This window comes from Lissotriton helveticus, chromosome 2_1 (assembly GCF_964261635.1).
Source record: "Lissotriton helveticus chromosome 2_1, aLisHel1.1, whole genome shotgun sequence".
Taxonomy (NCBI): domain Eukaryota; kingdom Metazoa; phylum Chordata; class Amphibia; order Caudata; family Salamandridae; genus Lissotriton; species Lissotriton helveticus.
In genome coordinates, this window is record NC_136059.1 from 985,686,848 (window position 1) to 985,709,059 (window position 22,212).

Here is a 22,212-nt window from a genome sequence, read left to right on the forward strand (position 1 = left end):
ATATAGAGCAATAATCAATGGGTGGGTCCAAGGCTATTATTGAATTAATCAGCGGGAAAATGCCCTCGTTCAAAATTCTGACGATATGCAAAGCAGGTCCTCAATGGGGGTCCTTGCGAGCGTGAGGATTCTTCATGAAGTGGGTCCAAGGCTATTATTGAATTAATCAACGGGAAAATGCCCTCGTTCAAAATTCTGACGATATGCAAAGCAGGTCCTCAATGGGGGTCCTTGCGAGCGTGAGGATTCTTCATGAAGAATCCTCACGCTCGCAAGGACCCCCATTGAGGACCTGCTTTGCATATCGTTAGAATTTTGAACGAGGACATTTTCCCGCTGATTAATTCAATAATAGCCTTGGACCCACCCATTGATTATTGCTCTATATTGAGTTTTGTGCTGAACTCTTTTCAGCCTCACCCCACCGTGGGTGCAACTGTGATTGTTAACTCTTTAGGCAACTATCTTCTGTCCTGAGGATGAACCGATATTGTGTAAGGTTCGAAACGTCGTCGACCTAAATGCACTAAATGCATAGCTGACACAAATCTTTCATGCATATGTGTATATTGTGGATTATCTGTTTTATGATTTATGATACTCAGATGACCCGATATTGCATACTACTTTTCCCTTCTGTTTGTGTCCCCCTAGTGTGTTAGTCGGACATCGGCTGGTGTCCCACTTTTATCACACTCTGTGTTTTATTGCTCTTTGATTATTTTCATCAAGATAATAAATTGTCCGGCTGGACATTTCTTAAAAATATAGTTCCATTTGGTCTATATTCATTTCCTTAAAAATCTCCTTCTTATCTAAGGACCACTGTCTTTAAAAATCTCGTTTTGGATGTTGACCAACATTCCCGGGAGTACCTCTAGAAAGCCACAGGCGCAGCTTTCCGGGTGTATTCCTGGGATGGTAAGGTGACTTTTCCCTCGTGCCGCCAGTCCCACAGTGCTGAAATCCCATAGCAGAGAACTCTGCACAAACGGAATAGGATGCCTTATGCAAACACACGTTGCCCCACAAGAAATATATTTTTCTGAATGGAGAAAGTCCTTCCCCTGCATCCCCAGCCAACTTGAGGGTGATGAGTTCCCCTTCCCACCCCTGTGGTAGTGTGAGTTAAGTCTCCCACCATTTCCAGTGTGGGAAAGGGTCAGATAGTAGCTTCGGAATGCCTAATAATATGCTTGTTTATGGGTGTTTCCAAACTTTCAAGGCAGACAGCACCTTGGACTGCCCATATCTTACCTGTTGAGTGGCATTTATAAGTGCAGCGTTCTCTGCATTTGTGGCGGAGATTCCGTCCTCGTAAACACCGGCCAGAATTCTCTATTTATTTATTTATTTTTATTTATTTTTTTTGCCTCCCTGATCCTTATTGTATTGTATTGTCTTGTACTTTGTTTTTATTTTTGATTTGAAAAATAAAAATGATTTGAAATAAAAAAAAAAAAAGAATTCTCTTAGTGAATTCTTGGGAGACTTGAAAAATGTAAATTCAGTTGTAAACCTACATTTAAGCCCACATTTTACTTTTGGGACTAGGGCCCATCATTCTGAAACGTCACAACTAGTTGTTGCATCCTAGGCTCTTGAAATGCCCCAAATCCACACCTTTTTTTCAATTTAAAATGAAGGTAATCAGATTCGAGAGTGCCAAGTGTAAGTGAACAGATGCCAGAGTGTGATTGTCAGCCCTTCCACATGTCACTCAAAATAAACCCAATAAATATAGTATTGGCACCATTTTGCCTGTATTTCTTTCTTCGGCAGTACTACTTAGCAATTTAACATTCCGAGGGTCTGTTTTTTTGAGTAAAGCAGTCAGAAAATCCATTCTTGGTGTGGCAAAATGAGTGGTCCATTGCTTGAAGGTTTGTCCCCATGGCAGTGTGTTTTCACCTGGAAGCCTTTCTGCCGGTATGTTGGGAGCTGCCAACATCACAGCAATTCTTCCAGGCCCACGTAATATAACTGAATTGCCATTACAAGTATAAGTGATGTTGCCCACAGTGGAAAACTTCTCTAGACAGTACAGCTCTCAGCTTTTGAACATGTATCCCCCAAATTGGTGGTATATTTATGCCTGGCCAAGTCTGTGTGTAACCCGAAACACGTTGATTCGTTCACTTTGGAGTGCAAGATAAGCAGAATTGGAGGGCTTTGTGAGTGTGGTTCTTCTTGCAACACTAGCGAGAGGCTTTGTGGATATATTTATTTATGTATTTATTTATTTGTCCGTTTTATATAGCGCAAACCACACTCATCACGGTATTCCACTTTTGCATTGTTTAATTGAGGTATACCTAGACACATGAGGTACAAAATGTAATACGTGGGATAAGAATGGTCGGGAAGTAGTACATTCGTGGTAGAAGCAAATGTATGGTGGCCCCAAAGACTCATTTTACCTTCCTAATCCTTGCTTCACTTCAACAGAGAACCTCTCCTCCAATAACTTCCCTGGGGCATCGGATTCTCAAAATTACAAACGTTTTTCCTAGCATGTCAGGGACATTTGCAGGGCTCTCCTTACAAGACAAATATGTCTTTCTTCATGGCCTTGCACGGAACTGATGCTGACAAACATTTGCCATTTTGAGCATGGTCATGACTGACCTGATGGAGCTCCCACAGTATGAGATAGTGGTGGCTTGGTCATTGGAAACACCACCTTTGCCTTCTCTAGGTGGTCAATGGGATTGCTGCTATTTGTTGGCAGATATCCCATAGCTATCTATGTCTAAATCAGACCGTAACTGTGGTGAGACACCTTTTACTGTATTTTTTCTGACAGTATATTCATTTTTGCTGTTCGCCAATTACCAGCCTAAACTTTGACAGCATACATTAGCGGCAAATAATCAATATTCTGTCTTGTTAGTAATTCTATTCTATACCATTTTAAGCCTTCAGTTACTCATTCCGGTTGGATCTTCTCTTGCAGCAAACGTTTACCTTCCAGTTCAACATTCACCTTAGAAGATAGCGCCATCTACTTGACGTCAGAGCAAAGCACACCAGAAATGGACAACGATAACGCCTCAGTTCTGGATGTCTACTTAGTAAGTTCTCCATTTTGTCTGCTCTTGGTCGGTGTTCAATCCAAGCATGGGTTCAGTTTTTCTCACTCTACTTGGTCATGACTTAAGTGTTAGGTCCTTAAAACATGACTATCTATGCCGGTGATGCCGTATAACATGACCATCTATGCTGGTGATGTTGTATAACATGACCATCTATGCCGGTGATGTCGTATAACATGACCATCTATGCTGGTGATGCCTTATAACATGACCTTCTATGCCGGTGATGCCTTATAACATGACCATCTATGCTGGTGATGCCTTATAACATGACCTTCTATGCTGGTGATGCCTTATAACATGACTATCTATGCCGGTGATGCCTTATAATATGACCATCTATGCTGGTGATGCCTTATAACATGACTATCTATGCCGGTGATGCCGTATAGCATGACCATATATGCTGGTGATGCTGTTTCATGTCCAGGATGATGCGTCAAAGCACAGAGGTTCCTGTGTATCTGCTACAACATTGTTTTCTAGTCAGTACTCTAGTGTGCTTTAACAATAAGGTCAATATATATGTTGACCCCTTAGAATATGCCTATGAGATCCTTAGAGGTGCAAATTAAATATCTAATGTAAGCATCTTACAACCACAGAATACAAAATTGGAAAGTTAAACTAGAGACAGTAATACCGAGGATATCACAACTGTAGCCAATCAATTGTTTGTAATACAACTAACATTTGAATTTAGTTTTCCCTCTAATCACAAACGCTAATCTAGATTAAAACACTTTTGTTGTTTGAGAACACATGATTTGTCCTGTTTCTTCTGCTTAACTTGATGGTGAACTTCAGATGCAAGCCTTTGTCGCTGTCAGTCATACAGTAAAATGAATGCAGGGCTCAATTTTACTGCCAAAGCAAATGCTAGAATTTATAATTCAACGTCCTGGAGAGGGTAGCCACTTATTTTATTCCCAAAAGCCTCCCTTACTAATCTAGTAGGGGCATCCCTATTTAGTTAGAAGGACCCCCACACACAAGAGTTAGTTTGTGGCATGCTTCATCATCGGGTTCTCACCCAGATTACCTTATGTGCTGCACAGATAGGCCAGTGGCAATGGCAATTTTGAACACTGGATAAACTGAAATTGTTGAGAAAAAAAAATATTCACATGTATAAAACATGGCCAGACTGTGAACCAAAAGCAGCCCTGGGAAAAATTCAAATTCACCCATGTTGCATTTAGCAAGCCTTATCTTCCTTAGGTTTTTCGAAGTGCACCCCGACCACGCCTAGAAATATTTCCGAAAGATAGCACTAACCAGTGCAATAGCACTAACAAGTACATTATATAGCACAGTGTCTTACTATATTGACAAAAAATTGAGGCGCGTATTTACAAGCCCCTTGCACCGCTGTGAGTCATTTTTTTTAAGCAGGTGCGACGTCATCTGTGCACCACACTGCTCCATATCTACAAACTGGCACATTTGGTCCAGCGATGCGCCACTTTTCGCTAACAGACGATTCTGACGCATCTGTTAAAGCCTTGCACTATGGAGCCCTGTATTGTAAATACAGTGCATCCATGGTGTTGCGAGAACATTTGGCGCAGGTAAAAAAAAAAAACACATCGATACGTCAGTTTCTTGTAAATGATGCCCAAGGAGATGAATGACACATTACAACAGTTCATTGTCCCCCAGTAGCCATAGACCACGTTTCCAAAGCATTAAATCATACACTGTGAGAAAATTGTGTGTTATATAAAAAGGTAAAGAACTGTATGCACGGCAGGCAAATATTTGTACCACATAAAGCAGTGCCTGTTTCGTAATGTACCCATTTTGTATGCTCATTGAAATTCCTCTGTCAGAATTAATGATACCAGTTTGAAAAACGTTGCCCAGATACAATGTCCATCACTGTTCATCTGCCATTTAATAGTCCTTTACAATTTCAGTCTGAGAAATAAATGGAATCAAATTTGATATGATTATTTGTGACGGTGCGGCCATCAAATGCTAGGATGCATCTAATTCACACTTGAGTGTTGCACACATATTTCAGCATTCTGTATAAGTTATCAGCGTGTCGCACATGATTAAAATGGACAGGGCGCATCATTGCGTCAGATGGCTGCATTATGTGACTGCTCCATATATTATATAGATATGCATAAATTGATTTTGCGTAATTATGCAAAGCTTTGGAAACATTTGGCAAAAACCAGTATTTATAGTTAGTGTGTAAGGTGTCCTTGCACCCATTTTAAATGCATTTTGTGTTAAAAAAACAGCGCAAAAACACAAATGCCACAAACAGCAGAAGCTAGAATTTTGGTCTTTTTGCTGTTCCTGTGCACGCGCGTAAATAGTTTGCTACGAATGCTGCATAATTACGTGACGTGGTGTAACAGTGTAATTCCAGGGAAAGCGTGTAGCAAGCATAATTCCAAATTATTAAAACTAGGCTAGATTACGCCTGCATAATAGACGTTTTGCCTATAACTAGTATTAGGAATGCTGCTGCAAGAGCTATGACTGGTAAAGTGTACATATTACCCCAGACTACTGACCCCTACATCTCATACCGTAGACATTATCCATTAGGTTACTGACACTGCCAACATGCTAGTGTCCACATTTTCCCATTAAGAAACACAGGCACTGCGAAACCGGTTTCTATACTGCTTCCAGGTTGGTAAAGCACCACTGTCATAGCAGATTCACACGGAAAACAGCAATTACAACGTAGTCTGAACCATGCATGCCATGATAACGAAAGCTTAACAACTCTTGCGTCTTTACCACGCGTAATTTTATCACGCAGTTTTTTACCATGACCTGCCTTTATACAACGCATGCCATTACCAAGCAAAATGTAACTATAAAGGTAAGTGGATTGTATGTTAACTCATGTGAGTGTGTGTGTATATATATATATATATTTTAGGGGAACAGCATTCTTAGGGTTTTGGGTGGATATTTGTTTTTTGTTGAAATGGGAATTTTGGGGGTTTAGGGTGGGTATGGGTTTTTGTGTGGCAAGGGCATTTTTAGGGTTATGGGTGGGTATGTGTTTTTCAGTGGCAAGGGAAGTTTTAGGGCTTAGGGTGGGTTTTTATGTTAGGAGAAGGACGTATTTAGTGTTTACGGTGGGGGGTTGTTTTCTGTTGAGATGGAATTTTTTGGGGTTTAGGGTGGGTATATGTTTTTGAGTGGTAGGGTATTTTTTAGGGTTTCAGTGGGTACGTGTTTTTTGGTGGCAAGGGAATTTTTAGGGTTCAGGGTGGGTATGGGTTTTTTGGGTGGCAAGGGCATTTTGGCATTTAGTGTTGGTATGGTATTTTAGGTGCCAAGGGAATTTCTAGGGTTTAGGGTGGGTATGGGTTTTTTGGGTGGCAAGGGATTTTTTAATGTTTAGGGTGGGCATAGGTTTAGAGTGGGTATGGGTTTTTGGGTGGGAAGGACATTTTTAGGATAAAGGGCGGGTATGGGTTTTTATGGGTGGCAAGGGAATATTTAGGGTGGGTATGAGTTTTGGGTGGTAAGGGAATCTTAAGGAGTTACTGTGGGTAGTTTTTGGGTGGCAATGGAATTTTTAAGGTTCAGGGTGGGTATGTGTTTTTGGGTGGCAAGGGAATTTTTGGGGTTCAGGGTGGGTATGTGTTTTTGGGTGGCAAGGGAATTTTAGGGTTTAGGGTGGGTATTGGTTTTTGGGAGGCAAAGTTGTTTTTAAGGTTTAGGGTGGGTATGGGGTTTTGGACAGCAATTGCATTTTTAGGGTTTATGGTGAGTATGTTGATCAAGGCTGCATTAATCTTGCCTGGTTCTGAGAGTGCACATTATTCAAATGTTGGTGACATTATATATGTATATATATATTTAAAAATTAAAAGGCTTTATCCTTACCTGCTAACTTCTTTACTTTTTCGTAGTAAAGCATATGCTTGGTAAAGGCATTTGTGGTAAATACCCGACCATTGAAATGACCTCGTTGTTAAGGCATGCGTTGTAATACCATGCATGGTTCCGTCCGACAACTGCTTCAGCCCATCCAAGAATATATAAAGTACACTTGCTATGCCAGGTTTCATATTGCCTCAGTACGTAATGTAGCGTTGTATAACAGTAACATTTGTAGAGTGTATGTTCGACTCCAAGGAGTCCCTTGATCCTTCCTATAGGGATGTTTATTGTTATCCAACTCGATGGTACAAACACAGAAAGCCTGTGTAACTTGTATTGGTATTAGTGTGGAGGTGAAAAAACACCTGTGTTGAAAACAAAGGAGCAGTCTGTGCCTTTTGTCTCTGTGCTACTGTACCCGCATTTGTACTTTACTTTTGTTTCAGGTTTTACTTGTTTGTGGTTTTGGTTCTCTGCCAAGCCTCCCAGGTGTAGGCCAGGCCAGCCCCACATTAATCTGTCTGGTGTGGTCCTTCTGATCAAACCATATCGTTTCCCCTTTCATTTTCTGCCGACCGCTACCATAGCCCCCTCGACCAGGACATCCATCCCATCACTCCCACATAGACTCCACTTATATTGATTGTGTAACCAGGGCCAGACTGGGAACCGAAATCGGCCCTGGCAAAGTGCTCAGCCGGCCCCCCCTCTACCCTGGGGGTGCGACCGCACTCTTTGCCAGGGCCGGTTTTCGGCCGATTTTGTTACAGGGCCGTTTTTGCAGCTATGCTGCAAAAACGGCCCTGTAACAAAAACGGCCCCCTGGGGCCCAAAACCGGCCCCCACCCATGCGGCCGACCGGGGCATTGCCCGGTGCCTACAACGGCCAGTCCGGGCCAGTGTGTAACTGTGCTTTTCATGGCTGTACTCTAAAGCTCATCTCCAAACCTCGCCCTCCATCTTTACGCCTTGCATATGGGCCACACCTCTAAGTTTGCATTTTATTTGCTGACATTTGACTGAACTCACCTGCGAAAGGGTCTGAACTGTGCGGATTTGAAACCTGAGTATAGGAACTTGGGGCCAGATGTACAAACGTTTTTATTACATTTGCAAATAGCCCGTTTCGCGGAATCGGGCCGTCTGCAACTAAAAAAGGCCTTTTTCAAGGTACAAAGGCCCAATTTGCAATTCGGTATCCTATTACTGAATTGCAAATCGGATTTGTGATTCGATATTACGAAGGGGCATGTTCAGGGCGTGCCTTCCCAATACTGAATCGCAGTGGTATGTGTGAATGTTTTGCGACTAAATGCAATTGCAAAAAAATTTGCATTTTACCACATACTTCAAGTAGGTAGTAACCCATTTGCAAATGAGAAGGGTCACCAAGGGACCCTTTCCCCTTTGTGAATTTTTTTGAAAATTTTTTCAAGAGCAGGCAGTGGTCCCACAGACCACTGCATGCTCTTAAAAAATTAAATGAAAACTTTTTTATTTTATTTTCGAAAACATTCCGTTTTCCTTAAAGGAAAACAGGCTGCATTTCTTTTTAGAAACATTGCTTTATTGAAAAGCAATCACAGACATGGTGACTTCTGACCTCAGCAGGTCTCCATCCCTGTGATTTTTGCTGTTTCCAATGAGTAGCAAACCAAGACCTACCACATGAATATTAATGAGGTAAGTCTATTTACGACCCACTGGGAATCGCTAAATGTGCCAAAGATACATTTGTACATTGGTGTTTGGGATTACTAAATAGCCAATAGCAAAAATGTGATATTTGGTCATCGCAAACCATACATGGTGTTCATCTGGCCAATGGTACTATGTGTGGGGTTGATTGTGACGAGGGAGAGAAGGGGCAATATCAGATGGGAGTGGTGGACCTATGCTATAAATTGCTGGCACAGAAAGAGAGTCCCAGTCTACTAGACGTGTCCCTCCTTATCGGGCAATGTTCTGAATCACCTAGTTCGTGCAGTGCATGAAACGGGTGGAGCACTAAAGAGTGGGTCAGTTCATATTTTGATGCTGTGCTCATACCTATGCTGATTGCTGATTGGGTAAGCAGCTAAATAGAAGACAGATTTAAATGGAGGAAAGTGTGCAGTCTAAGTATTTAGAGTGTAGAGGGCAGAGGGTAGGTGAAAATTTAGGGCAAATTTTGAAACAAATTAAATGTGCCTTTTTTTATTAGTGCAGATTGACTGATCCGTGGGATGAAAGAAGGATTGCTTTTAGAAGCACTGTGACCGGCTGGGCAATGCACTCACCTCAGTTCTTCCAGCACTGGGGTAAATAAAGTGCCCAGGCACATGACAGTGCACTTCAAAGCAACTTCTCCAGCATAGAAGTTTCTGTGCCACACCTGGCTGCAGGGTCCTCTTTGCTCTCTATCATGCAGGTGTCCCACTCACGCTCCCCTGCAGAAAAAGTTACTCTGAAAAGCCCTGTACTTTGCAGGGCTGAACGGCCCAAGAATTCCTTGGTCCATGAGTTCCTCATAGTGAGGAATGGAGAATTCTTGTTCTTCAGGACATTTCACCTACAGTTCAGCTTTATTCTTCAATCTGGGTCAGGTGGGTGCAGAGGCTGCAGAATTGCTCGTTATTTTTTGCCCAGTTTTGGTGAACAACCTTTACAACGAAACTTTTACAACGCACTACCATTACAACGCGGTCATTACAACGCAAACCATTACAACGCATTGCGCTGGGGGGCGCTCTAGGATAGGGAATAAGTTTAATTTTCTATCCAACACCTTCCCTAGTGTCCACGGGGACTGGAGTTGGAATAGAAAATTAAACTTATCACTATCCAGCACCTCTAAGCGCTATGCGTTGTAAAGGTTTGCGATTTAAAAACCGCGTTGTAAAGGCAGGCGTTGTAATAGCCTGCGTTGTAACGTCATACATCCCCCAGTTTTGTATCCAATTACCATGGATTTGAAAAAAAAATGTTTTTTGCCACCCCTCCCCCTGTGGTGAGTGCAGCATTCCCCCTTCAGAGTACCCAGGGACTGGGGGTTGCATGTGAGAGACGAAGATTGGAAGATGGTGACTTCATATGAAGCAGTCTTGAATTTATTTGTGTGTGTTCTGGTAGAGTGTGTTAACAGGAGTAAGTGGTAACAGTCAGACGGAATGCTCTCAGGTTTGCTGGAGTTAAGTCAGTCTGCAATGTCTGGTTGAAGCTTGCCTTGTTTAAGCATATGAACTAAGTTCTGGTTGGAATCAACTTCAAGTAGACTGAAGGCATCTAAGACTAGGTGGTACCCAGGAAGTGTCTTGAGTGCTAGATGCCAGCTGGCAATGACACCCTAAGGTACAGCTGCATATTTTCTGCATACCTGTCGGTGGACTGCAGTGTCCTGCCCAGCCAACTACGTGCCTTTGACACTCCATGTACGGCTTAAATATGTTTGGCACAAGGAGGGAGCTTTGGAGGAACTTATATTTACCTGAGAGGCAGAACATTTTATTATAATGTCATCTACTTGCATGCAAAGAAGTGACCAAATATGGGATTCTGTTGCAGCAGTCATGTGAGTGTAGAGGGTGTTAAGTGGAGCTTTAAATCCAGTGGTGTTAAATGCTGTTGAGTGTTCGAGTGAAGGTAAAGTTCACCTTTGCCAGTGATTTGCAGGGTGTTTCTATGATTTGCAGTGTTCTGGTACCACAACAAAAGCCAGAGCCACTACTGTAGACCTGTAAGAGGTTATGGCACTCTGTGATATTGGTGTTGACCCATCACAACTCTTGCCAGGAACTTGTCATGTAAGGGGGAAACTTTGGTGGAATTGTATTTGATCAAGTCATCTGGGTCTAAAATAGGTTTCTTGATGTAGGGGAAAATCAGGTTTTCATGAAGGTTGGGAAGGTGTTGTTGGTGCGTAATTGGGCACTAGTGATCCCTAGGTAGGAGGTCATGGTAACTGAGAAGGGTCTTCATTAAGGACGGTGGAAGTATGCCACTGCCATCTGGTGTAGTTTGAAGGATTGTGGAATAATATGTAACTCAATGGTGGTGAGGGGTTGGAAAGAGCGCAAGGTGGGTTGTTGTGTTGCAGAATGCAGAAAGTGTGCTGTGTAGGTTGGTGAGGATTATATTGTGCATGGTGTACATTTTTATGATGGAGAACAGGATCCTGGCGGCTGATATTCCAATGGAGCCTGTGGTGTAGTCTGTTCTTGATGTTTTTGTTTACTTTGCACAGTGTTTTACTCTAATTATCAGTTTCTGAGATATTTTGCTACAACACTCCGTGTCTGGTGGACTAATGCATGCACTTCACACATCTTCGTTTAGCCTCATGATCAGAAGTTCGAATCCTGGAGGGTCCACTCATGCTTTCACCCTCGCGAGGGTCATCCAATGAATGAATGAGTTTGGTAACAATAAACGTCTGTTATTTACACGCCAAGACAGGCAAGGGTCAATGTGTGCTCTACAAAATACGTTACGCTGCTTCCGCCTAGCAAATAGAGAATTTTCAGACCTGACCTGCAGTTTTGAGGTTTGGATGGCTTTGAGAAACACTGGGTCTTCTGTAATGTTCTGCTTGTGCATGTGGTGTACTGAAGGTTTTGGGAGTAACACAGGGAGTTGTGTGGGGTCTGATGTTCTTGGCATGGCTTGGTGTGAGTGTGTCTATGTGGGTTCTGAGAGTAGAGGCACAAAGCTCAGGTTATATGAGGGAGGTATGTGCATTCTTACTTGCCTCTTAGCTCCATGCAGTCTTTAATACTGTAAGCCAGTCCTGCTTTTTTAGCGGTTTGCATGCTGACACTTCAATGGGAAAAGTAGAACTGCTGGTCCCAGCATGCAACATTCTGTTGCCTAAAAGGATTGGCTGTGGTGTCATACATGAACATTGGGCCTCTTCGAAACTATAATGGCACCGCATACAAAATAGTGAGTCGCGGAGGGAAGGGAGAGGGGTGAACTTTTATTCAGTTGCACTTAGACCTCACTGAAAATCTGCATCTTGACTTTTTTCTTTACAATCTACTTACAGGGAAATGTAATTCATATTGGATTTAAGATTAAGGGAGTGGCACAGCCAAGATACAATGCAATGCACTAAGAGCTCATAAAGCCCGGTAGCCAGAGGAGCCGCCGCAGAACGCATTATAGGGTGACCAGGCATCCCCGTTTTGCCAGGACGGTCCCTGTTTTTAACCAGCTGTCCTAGCAAATTTCAAGAAATTTAGCTCACGTCCCGGTTTTAAGAGAGGGTCAACTGAAAACGGTGGGAGGTGTTTTTGATGTGTTACAGAGCAGGGATAGTTAGCAGTTGTTTCAAGAAAGCAATTTAATTAAGAGGCAAGCTACTGGGCTTAAAAATTGCATTGTATGTATGTTCTTTCATTCTCTGCTGAGGAGCGCTCTCATCGCTTGAAGTAAAATTGTAGTCCTTCTATTTTTATGAAATGTCCCGGTTTTTGGCTTTAAAATTCTGGTCACCCTAGAACACAAGGTTAGTCAGAGAGCATCGACCGTGTCCGGGGCGCTCCTTCGTGAATCACATCCATTTAAGAAGTAGTTTTAGTTGAGTTCAGTTGGACCAATTGGACTAAGGCTTCTGATTACAGTGGTTCGTGGAAGGAAAGTTCAAGATTGGACACCTTGTGCCCTGGTTGACATTGTGGTGGCATGGAAACACCTACACGCTCTGGAAACTGCGGATTTCACCAGTGACACCGAATATCATCTTAAACAGTATGCATTCCGTGTTACACGATGTTACAGTAACAAGTGACATACTCCTCTGTGCAGAGAAATGGCAGCATTGGCCATTCCTATGTGCAATGTGGCGCCCTTTGCCGCCCCCTGCTGGGGGACTCGAGCCTCTGCCTTCCCTCACCCGATGGGCCTGGAGAGCAGGCAGTACGACTGCCCAGCCTCTGCCCTTCGCCTAACACTGCTCGATGCAATAACATGTTTTCCGATATCCACAGCCTGGCACTCACTGTTGTTTAGTTCCAGGTCAAGGTGAATGTGCACAACAGAAAACAATCTGTCCTGCTCAGCTGCAGAGCAGCAGACTCAGGCTCCGGGAAGCAGGTGACTTCTCCCAGTCGGCGCCTCGTGCAGGAAAGTCAAGATAAGGAAACCAGCCGTGCTGCCGCGGCCAGAGCACACTGCGGGGACTTCTTATTCAGGTCTCTTGTTTCCCCTGTACATTGGGCTGATAAAGCCTTGCTGACCGTCAGCATCACTCGAGTTTGAAATGAGTCGACTGCGGATACAGGAAGATCGGCGCGATGCCTTTAAATCTAAAAACATCTCTTTAAAATGCTGCGACTGTGCAAGTTTCTTACTTGGACGAGGACCTCCCGGGTAGTTCACTTTTTTTTTTTTTGGTGCAGTTTTATATAGCGCGAATTTGACCCGACGGTATTGGAGCACCTTTACATTATGTTAAAACACATTTTTTTTTTTTAGGCACTGGGAGACAGGGTCGGATTGGGATCACAATTTGGCCTGGGCACTGACGACAAAAGTGGCCCACATTCGCGGGGTGTGGCCCACGTTCAAAGGGGTGTGGCCCACATTCAAAGGGCGTGCTCTTTCATGAAACACCATTTGGTTACTCTAATTTGTAGAGAAATATTTCGTAAAATAGGCCCTTTAAAGCTTACAGAGCCAGTAACATTGGTAAAGACTAGGAGCACTGCAGTTCTGAAATCTGAATACTTACTTGCAGTCTTAACGCCCTGCACAATGTCGTTGATACTCTTTCCCAACCAGCTAGACTTTAGACCAACCTAGACTTAAATCATCACATAAATCAGAAAACCACAACATAAGAAAACCAGACAAGGAGGCACTAAGGGGAACTAAATTAAAATGTTGCATCAGAAAAGCTGTGTTAAAAAATATGGACGTGTTTTTATAAAGTGTCATCTTTAATTATCATGTTCCCTTTGCAGAATCATAAAGCATGGACAAATGGTTATTTTTTATATTTGTTTTTCCATTTGACGGTTTTATATAGTCTGAATTCAGCCCAAGACAAAGGCTATTTGAGTTCTATTCATGAGCACCAATCCCAGTACACATGATCCAATTTTATATTTAAGGGCCTGGGGGATGAAGTGATCTGCCCAGAATCACAGGGTGTTGAGCAGGCACTGGGACTCAAACCTGATTCCCCATCTCTGCAACTCTGGCGTCAAGCCACATAGGCCTATGCACACACAAGGAATGAAAGTGGGAGTATACTGTTCTTGGGAAGGACACAGGGCGAAGGTGACCAAGGCCTACAAGCTGAGCAACTAAAAAAACAGCAAGGCTCCTTTCTGTTACAAAATTATTCGAGCTCTCCAGCGCAGGAGAACCTGAAAAGCAGCAAGGCCCCTGCTGTTAGTAAATTAATAAGCCCTCCACGGCCTCAGGGCAAAGTCCTGGCAGGGGAGCACAAAACACAGCTGCTGGGTCATCCATGGTAGCCAGGGGGAGGCTGAGGTGAAGATGGTGCGAGTTCCAAACATCGAGAGTGAGACCCATTCTTCCTCGCCGACTATGCCCTGAATGTGAAGGGCTGTGGGCGAGGTGTTAAGACAAATACTGTTTCTGGGTTGCATGGGCCCCAGGGAGGCCCGAGGTGAAAATGGCTCAAAGGCCTAAGCAACACCTGGCCCCCAGGGAGGCCGATTCTTGCACACAATCACCCCATCCCAGCCCACCCTCAGCGTGATTGCTTTGCAGGGCAGGGGGTGAAGGAGAGGCCACAGCTGATAAACGCTGTACAGCCGCCCAGGGAAGCTGCTTTCCTTTCTCTCTCTCAGTGCTCTCCGTGGGCCGTTTTTTTCCTCCCCTTTCCCAGCTCTCTGTGAACTGGGAAAGGGGAGAAAAAAAAATGGCCCACAGAGGGCACTGAGACACCGGCCCTTCGGCCAATGCCCGAGTGCCCGCAGTGCCAATCCGCCCCTGCTGGGAGAGTAAAACAGGATGCTGCACTCAAGGTAAGCAGGAGAGGGCCCGCCTTGAATCCTGGTCGACTCTAAAAACCCGTCAACGTTGGCATTCAACCGTCCTACCTTGATATGCTTTGATATTAGAAGTGGGCGAGCCAACAAATTAATGGGGAGTGTGGAGCAAAGGTTCTGGCTCGGATCACAGACACTGTGAATGACCCGAGCCCTGTAAATGTTTGCTATGTAATTCATAGACCAAACATCACATAAAATATGTTACATTGTGCAAGATCACCTGTCCTTTTTTATAGGGATGGGGAGATGAAGTAATTTGCCCATGATCACAGGATGTTGAGCCGATGCTGAGACTTGAAGCTGGATTCCCAATTCCAAAGTCCACAGCTCTGGCCCCAAAGCCACATTCAGGGTGCAGGGAGGGAGGCCGGAGAAGCTCCTTGAAAGCTTGGCTCCTTATCGGCTCGAGGTTCCATGAGGACCTCAAGCTGAGCCAGAGTCAGGCTTCAGGCTGGAGCCCGGCTCCAGCTTGAAGTGGCTAGCCCACCTCTACTTGATATGCTAAACTTGTAGCTCCTAGCTGCGTCAAAGCACTTTTAAAAAAACTTTTAACCATGCTGCATTGCAGCCACGCTGCTGAATAACATTGCTAAAAACAGTTTTAAAGCCAATAGCTCTCGTAGACTAGACGTGTTGGCTTTGCCAATGCTCTTTTTAAGCCATGCTGCATGACAGCCACTCTGCTGTACAACGTGGCTAAACACTGACAAAGTCAATAGCTCTCGTCTCATAGGAGAGACCTATTCGCTTAGCCAATGATTGTTTTTCATCTGATGCCCTTTCAATGATAAGCCCCCTCCTCCATGGACATCAGCGCAAACTCCAACTTCTGCGCTCACATGTTTATTTATGCCTAGCCATTACCTGAAAATGTCTATCCAGCATATTATTTCAAACTGAAGAGTTGTTTTTACCGTTTATCCATAATAATGTGTATTATTTAAAGTGGTCAATGTCTAATAATAGGGCTATTAGGCCCATAAAGCTTGCCTGGTACAACACTGTAAACTCCCTCTCAAACTCCATTGTTTTCATACATGAGTACTACACTCTAGTGTTTGTCCTGGGCCTTTATGAAGTTTGTTGCTCATCCCGCTCCCACACTACTCCGGTAGGAAATTAAAGAGAGAAAGAATAAACAAGCCAATGAAAAATATGGACGGAGAGTGGGCGGAGCTTCAGGTCCATACTTGAATACAGCATGCCTCCCAGTGCAGCGCACGTGCTGCCCAGGCTTGACCTAAAAAGAGGGGCAGCCTCTCTGCTATGTTCACAAGGGCTTTGATATTATTGAGCATTCATATCCGTTATCACAGGATGAATTGTCTCAGAAAAAGTTTGAAGAAAAACACTATTACCGAATGAATGGTACACAATGTCTCGACAGCTAAAAGATTAAAGGATGTCCAGCTTCAACTGCAACTTGTGACACAAAGATACAATAGCTCACTAATCTATCACATTAAAGCGGGGGGGAAGCTCCCTTGGATGTAACGAACGAGGCAGAGGGTGGGGGGGATCAGCCCTTCAAAAAACCAAGCTGGACTCACATCACCACCTCTCATCTTACCAAGGCCAGTAAAAAGGGTACTGTGTCAATAGGTAATAACTAACGTTACTATTCAAAGTTCTTTGAAGCCCACGCCACAGTATTAAGTGCTATAAAATGAAAGGCAATAAATGACTAATCAGACACTTGGATTGGAGCGAGTGACTTGTAAGCAGCTGAGATTAATTCAAGCATTACCCCCTCACGTTTTCTCTGGATCTACTTTTGTACCACTGCATGCCCCCTCCTCTCTCTACTGTCCCAAAGTGTGTATCTCGTGATGCAATGTTTACCAAACCCCTCATCTCCCCTTTCCTCCGTATTTTGCCCTGTATGTGTATGAAAAATAGGATCATTCCCATATGCTCTTCGATTTATTTTGAGGAAACAAAAAATACGAGGCTCATAAAATCAGATACATTACACCATCTGCAGATTTGCATTTTGAAATAAGACCTGTCACATACACCATTTCTACATGTCTTCGGAAAAAGTTCATAAAATGATGAGTAACCATTGTTCACCATTGCTTAAAATGTCAATATTTTCCCAGTAATATTCAAAGGAGGGAGGGTGATCAATTGATCAATAAGGCACTCATTACCACTTAGAAAAGTGGAAGGTCCAGTATCAACTAGTGCCCTAGACAAGCATACGTAAACAAAACTAGGTTGCTGAACCGTTCCTTAGTGAAGGAATTGTGTGTATCTGGCGTGACCGAGGGTGTTAATATGACACCTTTGGGCATCCATTTTGTTGGATGTATTTGCCTCACACACCCATATGGGTGTCATGCTTCATCATTGGCGTTGCTCCTCGTCGGGGAGGCGGTGCAATCCCCAACGGGCTCACCTCTAGGAGGGGCTCTTTAGCGGAGATCTTTTAAATCCAACTGCCTTATGGTGAAGTGTGGGTAGTAAAGCAAGTAGCCTAGGGGGTGATTAAAATGTAGAGGGGGGTACCGGAAACAACTTTATTCTGGGGGTCTCCCGCTACAGTTAAAAGCGTGAATCTAACTCGCTAGGTGCCAACCAATTAGGTATATTGGCCCTAGATAAGAGTAGGATGGAAATTAGTCAACATGTTTCTCGCATAAGGCTATTGCCCGCGATTCATCAGGACCTATCAAGTATAGAAAGTATAGAAAATACATTCATTCAACAACATGCTAGTGTCATGTGTATAATACCAATACTGTGGGTGTTGGTTACCTCTGTGGTATTTTCCTATGCCTAAAATGGAAATAAGAATAATAATACAGGGTTAATAGCATTGAGTTCTTTCTAGAACACAGATATGGTCAGTGCCACAAATACACACAGTGTGTCATGCTAGTGATAATGAAGTTCGGCTAGCTTCAATCAAACGTGAACGTGTTGTAGCACCGAGCAGTGTAAACCACACACCAACACTATGTGCGTGAAATGGTGCTACATGTTAAAACAAATATGTAGGTGCAAGGGTATTAAAAACCACAGCAGACTCACAAGAGAGACAATACACTTCTTCTCCGGTAAAAACATGATGTTAAAGTGCTCGCTCGATAAGCAGAATGACACTACATGCACCCGCCCGACTCACCTACAGGTCAGGGAAGAAATGCCACATGGGCGTTCGGCGGGTTTGAAACAGCGGGGTTGAACCTTCAGGTATGGCTGAGGGAGGAGGAGACGTATATATCGTCAGGTCAGGGCTTAAATCAGTTGCACAGAGCACTCTGCGAGGTGGAGATAGATCAGGTGCTAGCGTGGGGTAAAGGGATCTCCAAGCGTATTAACGGAGTCCACCTTACCTCATGCTTCCCGTGTCCTCGTGGATTCACCTACCCATCGCCCCGAGCTCGGATAGATGGTAATGCTCGGCGGCGGGTGCCATATCAATGCGGGGGTGCCAGGTTACGGCGTCAAGCCCCGCCTCCTACGTAGGGTCAGGTGGTTCGCCTGGTTAACGCGGCCGCCATCATAGAATGGGTTAATATAAGAGATAAAATGGGTTAATATAAATTGGCGTGAAGCAGGATCAGGTATAAACGGCTGAGGTATATACATTCAATTATGATAATGTAGTCTGCCGTTCAGTTGTCAACTATATCAATGTATCTATCGTAGATATATTGTTATATTGTTTACCAATATTTTCCCAGTGTCACTGTTGAGAAAGAAAACAAAGCCAAAAATGCAGCTCATGTCCTAACCAAAATGCCTGCAATATATTGGAGTTTCTAACCATACACAGACAACAGGTACGTGATATGGTTGCCTTCCTCAATCAGAGCACACTCCCCACCGCTGTGATACCCTTCATTTCTGAAGGAATATGCAGACACTTTAAAAATGTGTCCGATGAAGAGCTACATAACCAACAGTGTTTCTACCTGCGAAAATGGCAATCAGTGCACTTTACCGTGCACGTGCTGCACTTTTTTATAACTGAGGTGATAATGAGATGCATATTCACCATTACCAAATCTGCACTTTTATAAGCAGGCGTCATCTTTCCCACCCTAAAGTCATATTTTTAGGACCTTCCCTTAAACATCAGCAGTGAGAGTCCTGCAGGCACGCAACTTCAAATGATAGAGCAATATGACTGAGGAAGAGGGAATTTTTTTTTCCATCGGTCGTCTTGCCGCCACGGGAGCAGGAGGCTCCCGATAGTCCCAGGAGAGCTTTGATTGGCTGGGCGCAACATGAGGAGAAATGTTGCACCCACCCTTTCAGAACACGGGACCCAGTGCCAGAGTCCTGGAAATTAAGTAAAAATAAAGTGTAAGTAGCAGGGTATGGGTATCCTGACTCCCTGGACCTTATTGGGGGGATTGCAGAAGCATCCATCCTGGGTCCAAATTGAAAAAAACATTTGGATTAACGCAATCCTGTTGGACTCTCACCGGAGGCCGCCCGCGGAGTGGGCACAGGGCCTGACCAAATATGAATGTCACGTCTACTTTTTGAAACATAAATTGGATGTACCTTTAGTTCTTCCTTAGTTTTGGTTACCCCAACATTTTTTCTTTTAATATTTAGCAATATTTGGGGTCAGGAGGACATCTAGGTTGCTCTTCTTTTGAAGATGACTGTATGAGGTTCCTTTGCTGCCATCATCATCACGACTCAGGTGTTGTCCATATTCTGGCAATAAACAGAGTAGATTCAGGGTCTTCTTTCAACTTAACTAGCGATGTAACTGTATAACTGTGCAACCATGGTGCAACCACTCTACATGTGCAGGAAGCAGTCCTAGTGCACTGTGTGAGAGTACAAACACACTGGCATGCACGCACACATGCCACAAAAGCACAAACATGCTTACACAAACAAAGACTTAGAGGCTTAGACACATGCACACAAGGGTAAACACACCCAAATGCATGCTCATATGCAAGGACACACAGATACACGTGTGCAGGTCCACAAAGGTGCACACGCCCACATGCATGCATGCATACACACACACAATTAAGGTGACATCCAATATTGTGACCATTAAGATTGTGTATAAATACTCCCCAATAAATAAGAATTTGAGGCTCCGTGGTTCAAGTACCACAATACATGACCAACGGAAACTTGGCGCAATCAATCACTCCACTTAGACATAATGTATCCGATAACTAGGCCCGGAAGGCAGAATATTGTCTATTTAATTTATCACACGTCTACTCATCACATATAAAGATATAAACGACAGCACGTCAGCGCCTTCCTGAGGTTGCGCTGCACCACTGCTGCCCTTCAAACCCCCACAAGCACCTTCCTAAAACCCAAGTTTGTTTTGTTGACTCTAGGATTTGGTGCACATGCTGACTGAAAACTTACATACAGGGCAATTGTTGTACACAATACAGAGGGTATTTTTAGCAGGCGCATTCCACTTGCCACTCTGCAGCATCCCTCTAAGCCGGACACACTGTCCTTCTCATCTCTGATGACTGACCGCTGAATGCCAGGGCTAAAGCTAATTGCTACCCATGACCTGGCTGCCAGCTCCTCACTTATTAAGCCCCACTAGCCGTCCCACAGGTGCCTCCATCTGGGTGATTAACACAAGAATGTCACATCTATTCAAAGAACGGCCCCCGTGGTGACGGACACACACATATGCAGCTCGCATTTACACGGCAATATGTCATTCCCACCACACCACGTTGCACCCGCCCTACCTTTAAACAAGGACGGCACGGCGCCCGCCAGCAAGATCATCTCCATGGGCTACGGCCGGCAGAGGCGGCGCCCCACGCCTGCACGGCTCCCCGGGCCCTGGGCGCAGCCCATCCATCCGGGGCCTCCGGGGCAGGCGCCAGGACCCGGCGAGCAGGCTGAACAGGAGGGCGCGGCGGTAGAAGCTGCTGCCCTGGGGGGCGCCATAATGAGCTGAAGCAGCGGCTGTCTGGGCAGGCAAATAAACGAGTGGTGCGCCCGCCCATATGCTTTCAATTATCGCGCTCGTGTCTGGGCACGATAATTGAAACCATATGGCAGGAAAGGCGCGTAATAGACACCAACAGGCCAGGGGCGGAGCTATGCGCCCGCCTCTGGCCTATTGTGTGCTATTTTACAAAGGCACACGCAGGGATGGGCCAATAGCAGGCTGCAAAGCTAAAATCAGACGCACGAGCATGTGCATTTTCCAGGTCCATTTTCAAAACCCGGAAAAAAGGACTCTCGCTGTGCAGTGTATCGCTAGGTGCGAGACCTAAAAACAAGGTGCTCAAATCTTAAAAGGAGTCATTTGTTTCACTGTGGTTTATAGATCCTTTTGTCTCCCTTCATGTCACATAAAATGATGTATTTATAGGTCCCTTTTCTGCAGTGAAATGTAAACACTGGGGATGAAAGGGCAAGAGGCAAGAAGAGTACACATATTAGAATATTTTCAAAGTGTACTGTAGAATATCCTCTAAAGCAAGAAAACAAAACCAAACCAAATTGTCAACATCATAGGTATTTTAATATAGAACATACATTAAACTTGCTAAAGTGTGCTTTTGTAGAACCTAGTCATACATTTAGACCGGAGAGAAAGATGGATGGGTGGATAGATGGATGAATGGGCCACAGTTACTAAAAGGCTAGATTGGACCCTTTGGTCCACATAATATCCAACACATTGCTGTGTGCAGAGAAGAAGAGCTGAGGGTAATTAATTATGTTCAGACCTTCATCAAGATCGCCTCCTTCCTTGGATTTTCTTTAAGGAATGCTGAATAACAACAGTATACGAATTGCAAAGACTTGAACTTTTAGACTGTGAGGACTTGTCAAATAATAATTCAAGTTTTTTAATTCTGTGCCAAAAAACAATAAACGGCAGAGGCAAAAACTATGTACTTTCATGCTTTGGTGTTTATCTTTTTTTCTTCCCAATGCAAGTTTTTCTATATCTGATGGGCTGTCACTCGCCCAGGCATTTATTGGATATCCCTGGCTTGCACCGCAGCTGCTTTTCTTTAGAAGCACATTTGCTAAGAACGACGTCAGGAGCCTTTGTTACTTCCGTCTTACCTTTGTATGGAGGCAAACAATATGTTATATGAATCCTAAACAAACAGGGCGCTGACGTCTTTGTCGCATCGCTGACATATTTCTCCACCTTCTTTTGTTCTCTTAATAGGAACTAGACGATTGTAGCTTGATGTAAAATAAATATCACAGTGCTACGAATTTGCTGGTCCCTCCTGCTGTTAATTCGCCCATAA

At 44.0% G+C, this 22,212-nt stretch overlaps 1 protein-coding gene across 1 annotated transcript in view; it reads left to right on the plus strand.

Annotated features, from left to right (window-relative positions):
* Positions 1 to 22,212, plus strand: part of PIP5K1B (phosphatidylinositol-4-phosphate 5-kinase type 1 beta) — a 375,649-nt gene that overhangs the window by 348,006 nt on the left and 5,431 nt on the right. Inside the window, exon 14 of the mRNA XM_078675735.1 lies at positions 2,957 to 3,074. Within this exon, the coding sequence (XP_078531861.1) occupies positions 2,957 to 3,074 (118 nt within the window). The remainder of the gene's footprint in view (positions 1 to 2,956; positions 3,075 to 22,212) is intronic.